Source organism: Acartia tonsa, chromosome 13 (assembly GCF_053477335.1).
Source record: "Acartia tonsa isolate MP-2025a chromosome 13, ASM5347733v1, whole genome shotgun sequence".
NCBI lineage: Eukaryota > Metazoa > Arthropoda > Copepoda > Calanoida > Acartiidae > Acartia > Acartia tonsa.
Window position 1 is genome coordinate 28308777 of NC_137272.1, and position 16558 is coordinate 28325334.

The 16558-nt window shown below is 32.8% G+C and overlaps 1 protein-coding gene across 2 annotated transcripts in view; it reads right to left on the bottom strand.

Annotated features, from left to right (window-relative positions):
* LOC145335524 (uncharacterized) overlaps nucleotides 1–16558 on the bottom strand; it is a 93098-nt gene that overhangs the window by 21676 nt on the left and 54864 nt on the right. For both annotated transcript variants that reach the window (XM_080181310.1, XM_080181311.1), the window contains 8 exons: nucleotides 14770–14825; nucleotides 13856–13967; nucleotides 10369–10445; nucleotides 9839–9892; nucleotides 8617–8644; nucleotides 5925–6005; nucleotides 5513–5619; nucleotides 4868–4969 (listed from right to left, as the gene is read on the bottom strand). In XM_080181310.1, the coding sequence (XP_080037436.1) occupies nucleotides 4868–4969; nucleotides 5513–5619; nucleotides 5925–6005; nucleotides 8617–8644; nucleotides 9839–9892; nucleotides 10369–10445; nucleotides 13856–13967; nucleotides 14770–14825 (617 nt within the window). The remainder of the gene's footprint in view (nucleotides 1–4867; nucleotides 4970–5512; nucleotides 5620–5924; nucleotides 6006–8616; nucleotides 8645–9838; nucleotides 9893–10368; nucleotides 10446–13855; nucleotides 13968–14769; nucleotides 14826–16558) is intronic.

The window sequence follows — 16558 nt, forward strand, 5'->3', positions numbered from 1 at the left end:
CCAAAGTGCTTCGCACGCCACTGTTCAAACCCCGGCTGAATAAAAGTCATAATTGTGATAGAACCAACAGCTGTTATTTCAGGTGCATGAAATCAATTGTATATGTTTTGGTACAATTTATCATTTAAAAGGACGTGCAATAAATAGATGTTTTTACTTTACTGGACCTTTGAAAAGCTGCACTGAAAAGAAGAAATATATCAGTTCAAGGGTTAGTGATATTCTTTACAGCATATAGACAGCCAGTCATCCAGATACTTTTATAAATGTTAAGCTATATATTTATTTATGAAGTTATTTTTATTTTGTTTTATTTTAACTGTCTTTAAGGCCGTGAAATTTTCTAGTGTTTGTCTATCTAACCCGCCCAGGATGAAAATTCTAAAATCCTTATAATAAAGTAACAGGATGTTTGTCTGTCTGTCTCTGTGTTTGTCTTGTATTTGTCTGTGTGTTTGTCTGTGTTTTTGTCTGTATTTTTGTCTGTGTGTTTGCCTGTGTGTTTGTCTGTATTTTTGTCTGTGTGTTTGTCTGTGTTTTTGTCTGTGTGTTTGTCTGTGTTTTGTCTGTGTTTTTGTCTGTGTGTTTGTCTGTGTGTTTGTCTGTATTTTTGTCTGTGTGTTTGTCTGTATCTTTGTCTGTGTGTTTGTCTGTATTTTTGTCTGTGTGTTTGTCTCTGTTTTTGTCTGAATGGTTGTACCACCCCTCGAAAAAAAATTACCTTCCCCCCCTCCAAATAAATATAAAATAATAAAATGTGATTTGGGAATAGGGCGTAACCGCTAGTATAACCATTAGAACACTTTGAACTGTACATAGGTTATAGTGTAAGAAATAAGCTTTAATCAAGATATCAGAATCTTAAGGGATAGGACAATGGACAATAAATTTATACCTTCAATGTTAAAAACAATATTACCTCTATTATAGAATTGTCAATGAAAAATTTTGAACACTAGTGGTTTTTACCAGCATAAAAAGATTTAATAGGAGTACCCAATGAGAGATCGTGTTTTTTAACTTTGGATACCAGTGTAATCTAAAGTGAAATGTCCACTGTTTTTTTTCTTTCAAGAGTTAGCCCCCCTAAAAAGACTGTAAGTAATTGAGGAATTGGAGTAGCTATTGTATAAATATAGGTGAGTACTTGTAAACAAAATAAAGATAAAAATAGAGAGATTATGGATAGATAAATAGATAAGAAAGCAGAGAGTAGATAGAAAAAAAAGAAGGATTTAAAGTGAAATGTCCACTGTTTTTTTTTCTCAAGAGTTAACCCCCTAAAAAGACTGTAAGTAATTGAGAAATTGGAGTAGCTATTGTATAAATATAGGTGAGTACTTGTAAACAAAATAAAGATAAAAATACAGAGATTATAGATAGATAAATAGATAAGAAGTAATTGAGATTATAGATAGATAAATAGATGAGAAAGCAGACGAGAAGGTAGAAAAATAGAGAGATTTAAAGTGAAATGTCCAATGTTTCTTCTCAAGAGTTAACCCCCTAAAAAGACTGTAAGTAATTGAGAAATTGGAGTAGCTATTGTATAAATATAGGTGAGTACTTGTAAACAAAATAAAGATAAAAATACAGAGATTATAGATAGATAAATAGATAAGAAGTAATTGAGATTATAGATAGATAAATAGATAAGAAAGCAGATGAGTAGATAGAAAATAGAGAGATTTAAAAATAGATAAATACATAATAAACAAATGAGTGGATAGAAAAATAGAGAGATTATAGTAAGATAAATGGATATAAACATAAAATATATATAAATATTTATAATTAATAGAAAGGAAAGTTCGATAGATAGATAGACAAACAGTCAAAGTATGAGAAGGATAGAAAATAAAAGATTAGAATAGATAGAAAGTAAACAACATTTAAGAGATATAGAAAACCTTCTATAAAAGTAACATGTTGTTTGTCTGTCTATGTGTATAGAGTGTTATCGGTAACCGCTGAACGCATATGATTCTCCTTTACAATGTCGCTCCTCGTAGGCCTCTTGGAAGGTTTATAACTATTTTTTTTTTTTTTGGGGGGGGGGGGGGGTACCTCCACCCTCCTGAGAGAAATCACCCCTAAAAAAATCTCCCTCTCCAATTTATATTTAACTTTTTCATTTTATGACTAAAACTGAACATAGGGTTAGGCCGACTTCACCACCTTCTACCTCAAGTTCACCTAGAAGCCTCTAGGGGCTTAGTCGTTAGTAGAACATATAGTAAGTAATAGATAGATAAACATCTAGAATTGTATAAAGATAGATAGATTGAAAATAATGTGTTGGTTTACTTCATATGATAGTTGTGACATATTTGGTAATGGATTGAGATAGTTTCATTAAAAGGCTGGTTCCTAGGGATATTTAAGTGTATTGGTCACAATAGAATATATGAAAGAGACCCCGCACACAATTTAACTAAAAGTCGACAAGATAACTCATAATGGTCAACAAAGGGGGTGGAGGGGTTTTTCTTAGTGTGAATGGTAGAAGTCAATAATATTTCCAAGCCTTCGGAATCTCGGGGCTCAAAAAAACTGGTTTACTCTTATAATGGTACATTTTATATCTGCGAGAAGCTGTTTATAATACGATACGAGAAATAACTATTATAATATCACCGTCCTGCATGGTAGGCATAATATAACAGCAACTCTGGAAGGTTAATACAGGTAAGGAGCAATTTTTTGTATCTCAATAAATAATACAAAATTATCAGCAATCTATCCTAGATAACAGCCGAGAAATTCACATTACTTCATAACTGACAGACGGACAGACTGACAAAGTAATACATAGAGTAGATTTCCTACTATAAAGAAAACATTTAGAAATATAAAATTTCTATTATCTTAAGATGACAGAAATTGTAATAGATTGAGAAACTTTCATTATTAAATACAAGGACAATTATGCTATAAGTAGGACAGTAATCTAATAGTAAGGACGTCCAAGCTTTTTTCGGAGGGAGGGAGTGAGTTAAAAACCTTGATATTGGAGGGAGTTTACATTATCCCTCCCCCTGACATTAAGAAATTGTAAAAGTAAAAAGCAATTTGCTAATTATAGAATAGAACAAAATTCATTACATTCATTAATTCTTTAAAATTTTTGATAGATTTCAAAAATTTAAAATTGGCCTATAACTACCTTTTTTAATGTCAATTTATTAGCATTTGAAAAGTCAACATAACTGTCATGATTGGTGCCAAAGACGTCCAATGGGGGGGGGGGGGTAAAGTGGGGATTACCCCCCCCCCCCTCCAACGAATTTGGGGGTGCCAAAAATTTTTCATTTTACCCCCCACATTTAAAATTCACCCCTACCCTGGGGTTGCCGTTGGCACCCTGAACCATTTTAGGAAAATAAAAATCCGTGACAAAAAAATTTTACCCCCCCCCCCAAAAAAAAAAACGAATTACCCCCCCCCCCCATAAAAAAGCTTGGACGCCCATGATTGGTGTTATTGTTTTTTTTTCTATTAAAATTATTAGTCATTAGTTAAGACTCTAGGGGCTTGGTGTCGCTTCGGGTATTAGACCTCTCCACACTCCTTGAAACATACTCCGCTTATGATTGCGGTGTATGTTTCGCCCATCAGACAACCAACTCTCTGAGATGCACGACCTTTGTCTGAGAAGTTCTAACTGGTAACGTGTTGCGCCTGTTTTGGGCCAAGGCTTTCCCCAACTTTAACTATTTACGTCGCGCTTGTGACTTAGCAGCTGTGGAAACCATTTTTAACGGTTTAGTTATGACGCTGTGTCGGACCGAGATTCAAACCTATCACCTTCTCGACGACGAGCAGATGCGCTACGTGTTGAGCCACGGGCGTGGGTTTAAATTATTAGTCATTTATGATGTAATAATTATGAACATAATTGTTTTATTGTTTCTTACATAATTTCATTCTTATAAATTAATCAAATTAACCAATTTTTATTGAAAAAATATAATATCAAATTTTAAGAATCAAAATTTTCTAAAACTTTAAAATTTCAGTTAAATTTTATCATTTACTTTTACATAATCTCCATAATCAGATTACTTAACAGCTTTTTAAATATTTTATACAAAAGTTTAATTAGAATTTTTAAATTCCTTTAATTAAATTTTCATTCAATTTTCTTTGATATTAAAATATTAATCTATGCATTATAAAATTGTTTAATACTAATCTATCTATATATCTATCTATCTATCTATCTATCTATCTATCTATCTATCTATCTATCTATCTATCTATCTATCTATCTATCTATCTATCTATCTATCTATCTATCTATCTATCTATCTACCTATATATCTATCTATCTATCTATCTATCTATCTATCTATCTATCTATCTATCTATCTATCTATCTATCTATCTATCTATCTATCTATCTATCTATCTATCTATCTATCTATCTATCTATCTATCTATCTATCTATCTATCTATCTATCTACCTATATATCTATCTATCTATCTATCTATCTATCTATCTATCTATCTATCTATCTATCTATCTATCTGTCTATCTATCTATCTTTCTATCTATCTATCTATCTATCTATCTATCTATCTATCTATCTATCTATCTATCTATCTATCTATCTATCTATCTATCTATCTATCTATCTATCTATCTATCTATCTATCTATCTATCTATCTATCTATCTATCTATCTATCTATCTATCTATCTATCTATCTATCTATCTATCTATCTATCTATCTATCTATCTATCTATCTATCTATCTATCTATCTATCTATCTATCTATCTATCTATCTATCTATCTACCTATATATCTATCTATCTATCTATCTATCTATCTATCTATCTATCTATCTATCTATCTATCTACCTGCTAAGATCAATGAGTAGTGTCTCATTATCCCCCTGCCAAGAGTTGTACCCACTGCTTGGGGACCTCTCTGCGTCACCCGGAACATTTTTATCCCCTTCGCCTGTTAAGGTTTAAAAGATACTTAAATCGACTTTTCTATACCTTTTCTTATGTCGCGGTGTTAGCCGACAGATAATAAAATCATGTTCATTATTCATTCCTTGAATTCAAACTGGCATTATTAGAGAGGGGGGGGGGGCAATGGTCTGTTTTTTTTACAATAGTCCCCAAAATTTTAGACGAACGTTATAATTTACTTTGGGGACTTTAGTAAGTTTTGATTGGTTGATTTTTTTAAGTTAAGCGTTCAAACGTTTCAACCACTTAATTTACAATACAGAGGGGGTAATCTTGTTTACCATCAGTGGGGATCGGCCATTGTCTTATCCCTTTAGATCCCTGCATGATTATCCTATAAAGTTAAGTATTATGGTTTTTTGTTTAAAGCTAAAGATCTGGGAAATTGCTGGTTTGAGGCTATTTTTCTTACCTCCATTGCCTTTCTTTATTGGCTAAGAGCAAAGCAACTCGTATATTTTAATCTAATAATAATTAATTGGAAAATACCCCCCCCCCCCCCCGTCATAATTCAAGGTATCCTTTCCTGACGTGTTTGTGGGGGTGACCACACCCTCGCCCCTTGATGTTGCAGGGTCAACTACATTTCCTGCAGTATCTACAGGACTCTCATGGCACTCTACCTGGACAACCTAAATTTTAGTTTATTAAAATTGTGTACATGTTTAAAGATTTCTAAACGACGACTCCCCCTCCCCCCTTGACCTCCTCAATTTACCCCCATCACAAAAAAGAGCTCGGACGTCCTTGTCTTAAACACAATACAATCTTTTAGTAGCGAAGCTACTTTAAATCAAAAGTATTTGTCCGTCCTTTTGTCTTTATATCAGTCCGTCACAAAAAAACAGCTATTTTATTTGTTTGCTTTTAAAAAATCTAAATTCTCAATACGCATTGTTGCAAAAATGTCTTTATCTGATGAACATAAATTTGAAACCTGGATTTGAGAGTCAGTTTTCCGTATGTTTCTGGACCCAGGTGGGCAGGTACATGTCAGTTCCTCATGGTCATCACAATCCTAGATAGATAGATATGTAGATATATAGATAGATGGATAGATATAAGATAGATAAATAGGTAGATAGATAGATAAATAGATAGATACATAGATATATATATAGATAGATAGATATTTATATAGGTTTAAGATCCTGGTTCATGTTAGTTCTTCATGGCCTTCAAAACACATAGAGATAGATAGTTTATTAATAATTGAATAATTAATTAGATATTTGGATATTTCAAATATACAAAAAAAAATAGATAAATAGAGATTTGACAAGGTAAAATATAGATAGATAGTGTGAAACACAGAATAATAGACAAATAGATTGATAGATTGATATATAAATTTATACATTAAAAATATGTTGATTGATAGATTGATTGACAGAATAATTGATAGTTAGATAGACAGATAAATGAATAAAGTATATTGAAAAAATATGTGGATAGACAGATAAATAGATAAATTATTTGATATTAATAGAAAAAATAGAAATAATTATAATGAAAGACATAATCTAAAGTCTGTTTTTGATTGATATACATACAATAATATAATCGAAACATTTTTTCTATTAAATCTGAGGAAAATTCTTTGTTAAAAAAAAAATGGCTATTATTTTTTCTTTATTTGCTAAGATTTATCAATTGAATAAGAAAAAGTATAACAATGTACATTAATGTTATATAAAAAGACAAAAACAGTGTGACTAAAAAAACTCTACCTTTTTTGATCATTATACTTTTGTGTATTATTTTTTATTAGACTTGATTAAACAATGAGTCATTGATGGAAATTTAAATTGTAATTGTTAATTACAATAAAATATTGACTAAATAAGTCAGGGGTCTAAAGGGATAAGACAATGGCCGATAAATTGATGTAGATATCCAATATTAATACACAAAATTACCCTTTCAGGAGATTAAAATTAGTTGTTGGAACGTTTGTACACTCAACTCAAAAAACCAACCAATCAAAATTCATTAAAAGTCCCCAAAATTGTTAAAATAAGAAAACTTTATTAGAAAACTTAGAAGACATCAGACAATTAACAGATTGTCCCCTATCTCTCTGAAATATTATGTATGTGGATTAAGATATATAAGTTTTCCGGAATTTTAAAGTTAGGGGGAGATTTGAAATCTGCATCAAATTTTGAGGATTTTTTATAAAATTAGTTTTTTCTATAATTCTTTATCTAAAAGCGGAAATGCAATTTAAGTTAATAAATTTTGACATCTGTGATTGGTGGATTTAAAAAATCTGCGCTCTGATTGGATGGCGTACATCATTCAACCAATTAGAGCGCAGGTAGTTTAAAATCCACCTATCCTATTGGTCAAAATTAATTAACTTAAAATGCATTTCCGCTTTTAGATAAAGAATTATACAAAAAACGAATTTTATTAAAAATCCTTAAAATTTGATGCAGATTTCAAATCTCCCCCTAACATTAAAATTTCGGAAAACTTATATATCTTAATGTGGATATAAAAATGTACAACTCTAAGATTAAAACCAGCTTTGATAGACACGAGATGCCGAAGGCATAGAGCTAACTGATTATTCATTTTTATATTCGTAGAAAACTGGATATAATACGATGCTATACACAATTTTTCATTATGGCCGAGAACCAGCTCTAATCCATCGGATATTAATCGGTTTGGACAATATTTTCGCTGTACACTGTACATAAAAAAATATTATTATTTGTCAGCAACATTACTAAATACACATACAATGTACAAAAATAATTATGTAATCAAAAACATAAAAATATAATGTCCATAACATGCTAAAAATACAATTGTTTAAGTAATTACTGTATTACAACTCTGATACATTTTTTCTACAGCTTTGAGTAGAAATGTAATGGTTCATGTGTTGCTGGTGGTTTCCCCCAAGTGCTTATCGAGCATAGAACTCTACCCCTTCAGTAAATAGAAAGGGGGGGGATTTATTTAAGTCAAAACCCTACGGTATGCAAAATAATTCTGCGGGGCTCACATGTAGCCAATATAAATTGACTCAAAGTGAAACACAAACAAATAATTTATTAATTGAATCGTATTATAGACAGCTTTCCGCGGATATTAAAATGAAAGAGTTTAAGATTAGAACCAGTTTTGTTAGCCCGGGCTAATGTCATGATTTTATTTTAAGATTCGTGGAAAATTGTTTGTAATACAATGCTATACATGATTTTCACTATGACTGAAAACCGGTTCTAATCCAGCGGATATAATTAGGTTTCGAAGCCATACTGGAAAAATTATTCCCTTTATTTAATATTAGGTCATTTCAAAATATCTAGTGGGTTCTGTTCTCGACTAAACACCCCCCCCCCTCTCACCGAGCATGAAAAGATTCAGGGAGGGAGGGGTCATTGTGCTGTTTATTATACTAGTCCCCAAAATTTTATAACAATGTTTCTTATTCGTTGGCTTAATAACTTTGGGAACTATTTATGAATTTTGATTGGTTAGTTAAACTAAGTTGAATGTTCAAACGTTTCAACCACTAATTGAAATCTCCACGAAGGGGTAATTTTGTGTATCAACATTGGGGATGGACATAAATTCAATGTCCTCTCCCTTACTGAGTATTAAAAAATTACCTTTCTTCTATTGCTTGACGATGAACTCCTAAAAAATGAAAATATTTTAATAATAGCATTTCATCATAATATGCCGATTAATAATCAAAATGTAATCTTCCATAATACAAAGTAGTATGGTGTCTGTCTGTCTGTCTGTCCTTCCATCCGTCTGTCCCTGAAGATCTGGGTAACCACTGAACCGATTGGATTCTACTCTTCAGAGAATATATCTACTGGTTGTGTGGCGGTTTTGAGCTATTTTCTTGGGGCGTTTGACACCCCCAATTTTTTATGTAGATACAAATTTTTTTTAACTAATTGAAATTTTTCTCTATACATCAATTAACCTGGGTTTAATTTTTACAAATTAAAATTTTTGTGTATACGGCAAACAACCTTGGTTTAATTTTTACGAATTGAATTTTTTGTGATACGGTGCACAACCTGGTTTTGATTTACCAAAGAGTAATTCGTCAAAGAATAACTTTTTTGAAAATATCTATAGCTCTAAAAAAAATCTATATAAGAGGGTTGACTTTCCATTACCTTATAGGGCGAAGCCCCTGGAGGCTAGGGGCGAAGCCACAAGTATAAAGTACTAGGTTTTTAAAAATGTTTTCGTTAAACACTGAGCTTATAGGGTTCTCCATTTAAGGGAAGCTTCACATAGGTTCCAGGATGGTTTTTGGTTATTTTATTTTTACATTTAAGCCTTTTGGTGATTTTAGGCTTTTTTCTGACTTTTATTACAGAGCCCCTATATATTAGTTATTAATAAACAGAGTATACTCTAATATTCCAAACTTCTGTCCATCTATCTCTTTAGCTAACGTATCGTATTAGAGACAATATTTTCACGAATATAATAATAAATATAGTAAAATAGTTTTGTTCGCCCGGGCCTTCGGTTCCTTTGGGCTAACAAAACTAGTTCTAATCTTATCTATTTTTAATATTCGCGGAAAGCTGTCTAAAATACGATGCGATAAATAACTAATCTAGTTTGTCATTTTAGATAGAAGGCTAAATCAATTTAAAAAATCCTTTTGACCAATTCTATATAGAAGACCAATGATCATCTACTCTACAATTCATTGTTTTCTTCTATCTGTTTGTTTTGATCACTTTTTCCTCCCGTTTGCTAGGTTGTTCTTTCTATTTAAAAAAAATTGGGCTTGGCCTTTCTAGATGCTGTAATCCTTGTTTATATGAACTGTCAAATATAAAATAATAAAATCACCTGCTTTCTCTTCCTCCCCGCCTTCTATCCTCTTTTCTATACACTTGTCTCTTTCTAAATTAAAAACAAGTAGCAAAGTTACTCTATGCCTCTTTCTAGGGTAGTAAGTACGTCCATCAGAACTTTTATAAATGTAATGCATCTAATTATTAATTTCACTTTAATATATGAATTTATCAAAAAAGGAATTCCAAGCTATTTAATATGGCATCCCATAGAATTACAAACGGACTGACGGACAAAAAAGTATAGAAGAGATACTCATATGTCGTATACAGAAGCTTTACACAGTGTCAAAAATCAGCCGCATGACGTCATAAAAACAAGGTATAAGAGGAGAAAAGGGAAAGAAAACCTTAAAAAAGAGATGGATAATTCCTCATTTTTATGGCGTCACATTGCTTATTTTTTTAGACACTTTATAAAGCTTCCGTAAATAGCCCACTTCCCATTAGTAGCTGATAATTTCGCAAACCCACGAACAGACATAAAATGGCGGCGTAGCTTAGCTACAAAAAAAATAACTCTACCTGTCAGTATTCGCTTGCTGCCAGTATTCATAGGCTAGGTTGAAGGCTTGGGCTATAGTTAGAGTAGCAGCTTGTGCCTACATAGATAGATAGTTATATAGTATTCATAGGCTAGGTTGAAGGCTTGAGCTATAGTTAAAGTAGCAGCTTGTGCCTAGATAGATAGATAGTTATATAGTATTCATAGGCTAGGTTAAAGGCTTGAGCTGTAGTTAGAGTAGCAGCTTGTGCCTACATAGATATATAGTATTCATAGGCTAGATTGAAGGCTTGAGCTATAGTTAGAGTAGCAGCTTGTGCCTATATAGATAGATAGTTATATATATATTCATAGACTAGGTTAAAGGCTTGAGCTATTGTTAGAGTATCAGCTTGTGCCTATATAGATAGATAATTATATAGTATTCATAGGCTAGGTTGAAGGCTTGGGCTATAGTTAGAGTAGCAGCTTGTGCCTAGATAGATAGATAGTTATATAGTATTCATAGACTAGGTTAAAGGCTTGAGCTATAGTTAGAGTAGCAGCTTGTGCCTTTATAGATAGATAGTTATATAGTATTCATTGGCTAGGTTGAAGGCTTGGGCTATAGTTAGAGTAGCTGCTTGTGCCTAGATAGATAGATAGTTATATAGTATTCATTGGCTAGGTTGAAGGCTTGGGCTATAGTTAGAGTAGCAGCTTGTGCCTTTACAGATAGATAGTTATATAGTATTCATTGGCTAGGTTGAAGGCTTGGGCTATAGTTAGAGTAGCTGCTTGTGCCTACATAGATAGATAATTATATAGTATTCATTGGCTAGGTTGAAGGCTTGGGCTATAGTTAGAGTAGCAGCTTGTGCCTTTATAGATAGATAGTTATATAGTATTCATTGGCTAGGTTGAAGGCTTGGGCTATAGTTAGAGTAGCAGCTTGTGCCTACATAGATAGTTATATAGTATGCATAGGCCAGTTTAAAGGATTGAGCTATAGTTATAGTAGCAGCTTGTGTCTAGTTAGATAGATAGTTATATAGTATTCATGGGCTAGGTTGAAGGCTTGAGCTATTGCTAGAGTAGCTGCTTGTGCCTAGATAGATAGATTGATAGTGTTCATAGGCCAGGTTGAAGGCTTGGGCTATAGTTAGAGTAGCTGCTTGTTCCAATATAGATAGATAATTATATAGTATTCATAGGCTAGGTTGAAGGCTTGGGCTATAGTTAGAGTAGCAGCTTGTGCCTATATAGATAGATAGATATATAGTATTCATAGGCTAGTTTGAAGGATTGAGATATAGTTAGAGTAGCAGCTTGTGCCTAGATAAATAGATAGTTTTATAGTATTCATAGGCTAGGTTGAAGGCTTGGGCTATAGTTAGAGTAGCAGCTTGTGCCTAAATAGATAGATAGTTATATAGTATTCATAGGCTAGGTTTAAGGCTTGGGCTATAGTTAGAGTAGCAGCTTGTGCCTATATAGATAGATAGATATATAGTATTCATAGGCTATAGGTTGAAGGCTTGGGCTATAGTTTGAGTAGCAGCTTGTGCCTAGATAGATAGATAATTATATAGTATTCATAGGCTAGGTTGAAGGCTTGGGCTATAGTTAGAGTAGCAGCTTGTGCTTAGATAGATAAATAGATATTGTATTCATAGGCCAGGTTGAAGGCTTGGGTTATAGTTACAGTAGCAGCTTGTGCCTATATAGATAGATAGATTGATATTGTATTCATAAGCTAGGTTGAAGGCTTGGGCTATAGTTAGAGTAGCAGCTTGTGCCTACATAGATAGATAGTTATATAGTATTCATAGGCTAGGTTGAAGGCTTGGGCTATAGTTAAAGTAGCAGCTTGTGCCTACATAGATAGATAGTTATATAGTATTCATAGGCTAGGTTGAAGGCTTGGGCTATAGTTAAAGTAGCAGCTTGTGCCTACATAGATAGATAGTTATATAGTATTCATAGGCTAGGTTGAAGGCTTGGGCTATAGTTAAAGTAGCAGCTTGTGCCTACATAGATAGATAGTTATATAGTATTCATAGGCTAGGTTGAAGGCTTGGGCTATAGTTAAAGTAGCAGCTTGTGCCTACATAGATAGATAGTTATATAGTATTCATAGGCTAGGTTGAAGGCTTGGGCTATAGTTAAAGTAGCAGCTTGTGCCTACATAGATAGATAGTTATATAGTATTCATAGGCTAGGTTGAAGGCTTGGGCTATAGTTAAAGTAGCAGCTTGTGCCTATATAGATAGATAGTTATATAGTATTCATAGGCTAGGTTGAAGGCTTGGGCTATAGTTAAAGTAGCAGCTTGTGCCTACATAGATAGATAGTTATATAGTATTCATAGGCTAGGTTAAATGCTTGAGCTATAGTTAAAGTAGCAGCTTGTGCCTACATAGATAGATAGTTATATAGTATTCATAGGCTAGGTTGAAGGCTTGGGCTATAGTTAAAGTAGCAGCTTGTGCCTACATAGATAGATAGTTATATAGTATTCATAGGCTAGGTTGAAGGCTTGGGCTATAGTTAAAGTAGCAGCTTGTGCCTATATAGATAGATAGTTATATAGTATTCATAGGCTAGGTTGAAGGCTTGGGCTATAGTTAAAGTAGCAGCTTGTGCCTACATAGATAGATAGTTATATAGTATTCATAGGCTAGGTTGAAGGCTTGGGCTATAGTTAAAGTAGCAGCTTGTGCCTACATAGATAGATAGTTATATAGTATTCATAGGCTAGGTTGAAGGCTTGGGCTATAGTTAAAGTAGCAGCTTGTGCCTATATAGATAGATAGTTATATAGTATTCATAGGCTAGGTTGAAGGCTTGGGCTATAGTTAAAGTAGCAGCTTGTGCCTATATAGATAGATAGTTATATAGTATTCATAGGCTAGGTTGAAGGCTTGGGCTATAGTTAAAGTAGCAGCTTGTGCCTACATAGATAGATAGTTATATAGTATTCATAGGCTAGGTTAAATGCTTGAGCTATAGTTAAAGTAGCAGCTTGTGCCTACATAGATAGATAGTTATATAGTATTCATAGGCTAGGTTAAATGCTTGAGCTATAGTTAAAGTAGCAGCTTGTGCCTACATAGATAGATAGTTATATAGTATTCATAGGCTAGGTTGAAGGCTTGAGCTATAGTTAAAGTAGCAGCTTGTGCCTACATAGATATATAGTTATATAGCATTCATAGGCTAGGTTAAAGGCTTGGGCTATAGTTAGAGTAGCAGCTTGTGCTTACATAGATAGTTATATAGTATGCATAGGCTAGTTTAAAGGATTGAGCTATAGTTATAGTAGCAGCTTGTGCCTAGTTAGATAGATAGTTATATAGTATTCATAGGCTAGGTTAAATGCTTGAGCTATAGTTAGGGTAGCTGCTTGTGCTTATATATAGATAGATAGATAGATTAGAAGGACAGATAGATCTATGGAAGATTATTTATTGAAATAAATAGATATTTAAAGATAAAAAGAAAAAGATAGATAGAAAATCAACTTACCATTTTTCGTTTTGGACAAATAAACGCGTGACACTCCAATGTTTCGGCAGGTGTGGTTGATATAAAGGCAAATACATGGTCATAGGTTGGGTCAGCTGAACAATATGATATCCTAAAAAAGAATCAGCTTATAGTACATGATAAAAAATGACGTCGTACAAAACGGATGACCAATGAAAAACCAGAGCTGGATCTTTAAATGTGTAGCCGTTGCCGTAGCCGTGGCCAGAGGTACAGCCACTAACTTAATACCGATCTTTAAATCAAATTGGCTACGCGTGGCCACGGCTATATGCGATCTTTAAATCACAACCACTTTTTGAATTTTCAGTAAAAATATGAAGAAAAAATAATAATAATAATACGTAAAAACTTCAAATATTTAAAAATCAATGTTTTATTGGCAGCACTGGCAGTGGCGACGGCAACGACTACGGCCACGACTACGGCCACTGCTACGGCTACGGCAACGGCTACACATTTAAAGATCCAGCGCAGTATACATTTTACTTTGGCCAATTACTATTTACACTGGCCTATGGCTTCAAAAAATATAGAAGGCAGCATTCAATTTTATTGTTTCAATTGACCTTTGATAGCAAAGTAATTAAGCCAATGCAATGCTCAATATTGAATGCTATAATAACAAGGATTACAACATCCATAAAAGGGAAGCTCTGAATTGGTGGGACAAACGAACATTAACAAACAACTCTTTGATTGCACGACCTTTGTCTGAGAAGTCCTAACTGTGCATGTTAATGAGTTTCACCTGTTTTGGGCCATGACTTTACCCCTACTGTAACTATTAATCTCGCGCACCTTATACAGTAGCAGTAGGAACTATTTTTAACATCTTTAGTTATGACGCGATACTAAGCCGAGATTCGAACCTATCATTTCCCCTATATTACCTGTAAATGGACACTTCTAACAATATTTCACTGGTAGCTGAATCCACCATAGTTACTCCTGCCATTATCAACACCCATTTTTATTAGTAGCAAAGCTTTTCTATAATAAGGGTCGGTTCGTCCGTCCATCCGGAGCGGAACAGAATGGGTAGCAACTCTATAATCGTTACCAAGTCTATAGAAATATGATGAATTTTAACTTTTTCTTATAATTATCCAATATCTGATTTTTGGAACAATGATTTCTAGGATTCCAGTATTTAGGCAATTTTTAAAGAAATTTACAAAAGACAGATATTCCTTTGATTCTGATTTTAGAGCTTCATTTTTACAGATGTTGTCATCCTTGTTTGCTCACACATATTTGAAAGTACATTTTCTATGTCAGCTTTTAGATATAGATAGAGATATCATAGTGATGTATTCTCTTGATAATATAATGATACAACTCTATAGGGGATACCTATACACTCAATTAAGATATATAGACAATTAGATAGATAGATATTTAGATAGATAGATAGATAGATAGATAGATAGATAGACAGGTGGATTGGATATTCTCTAGATAGTCCTAGAGTAATATAGTTATACAATTCTATAGGGGATACCTATATAGTATATATGCCCTGGTGAGATAGATAGATAAGTAAATAGATAGATAGATAGACAAATTGATTGGATATTATCTAGATAGGCCTAGAGTAATATAGTTATACAATTCTATAGGGGATACCTATATAGTATATATGCCCTATTGAGATAGATAGATAAATAAATAGATAGATAGATAGGCCTAGAGTAATATAGAACTATAGAATTCTATAGGGGATACCTATATAGTATATATGCCCTATTGAGATAGATAGATAAGTAAATAGATAGATAAATAGACAGATGGATTGGATATTTTCTAGATAGGCCTAGAGTAATATAGTTATACAACTCTATAGGGGATACCTATATAGTCTATATGCCCTATTGAGATAGATAGATAAATAAATAGATAAATAGATAGACAGATGGATTGGATATTATCTATATAGGCCTAGAGTAATATAGTTATACACGAACACAGTAATAGTGTCTGACTGATTATGACGTAACAAAAAAAATTAGCCAATGAGAGACTGTTATTGACCAATGGTAAAATTTATAGTGACCTCTCATCGGCCAATTTTTTTTGTTACGTCATAATCAATCAGACACTATTACTGTGTTCGTTATACACTTCTATAGGGGATATCTATATATTAAGAGATATAAGTTTTCCGGAATTTTAATGTAGGGAGTAGATTTGAAATCTGCATCAAATTTTAAGGATTTTTTTATAAAATTCGTTTTTTGTAAAATTCTTTATCTAAAAGCGGAAATACATTTTAAGTTAATTAATTTTGACCAATAGGATAGGTGGATTTTATACTACCTGCGCTCTAATTGGTTGAATGATGTACGACATCCAATCAGAGCGCAGATTTTTTAAATCCACCAATCACGGATGCCAAAATTAATTAACTTAATTTGTATTTCCGCTTTTAGATAAAGAATTATACAAAAAACGAATTTTATAAAAAAAACCTTAAAATTTGATGCAGATTTCAAATCTACTCCCTACATTACAATTCCGGAAAACTTATATCTCTTACTGTATATACCCAAGTTAGATAGATATATAGGTAGATAGATAGAGAGATAAGTAGATAAATAGATAGATAGATAGATTGGATATTCGCTAAATAGGCTAAATAAAAAAATTGATAGATAAAAGAGATAGAAAGCTAATTCAAAT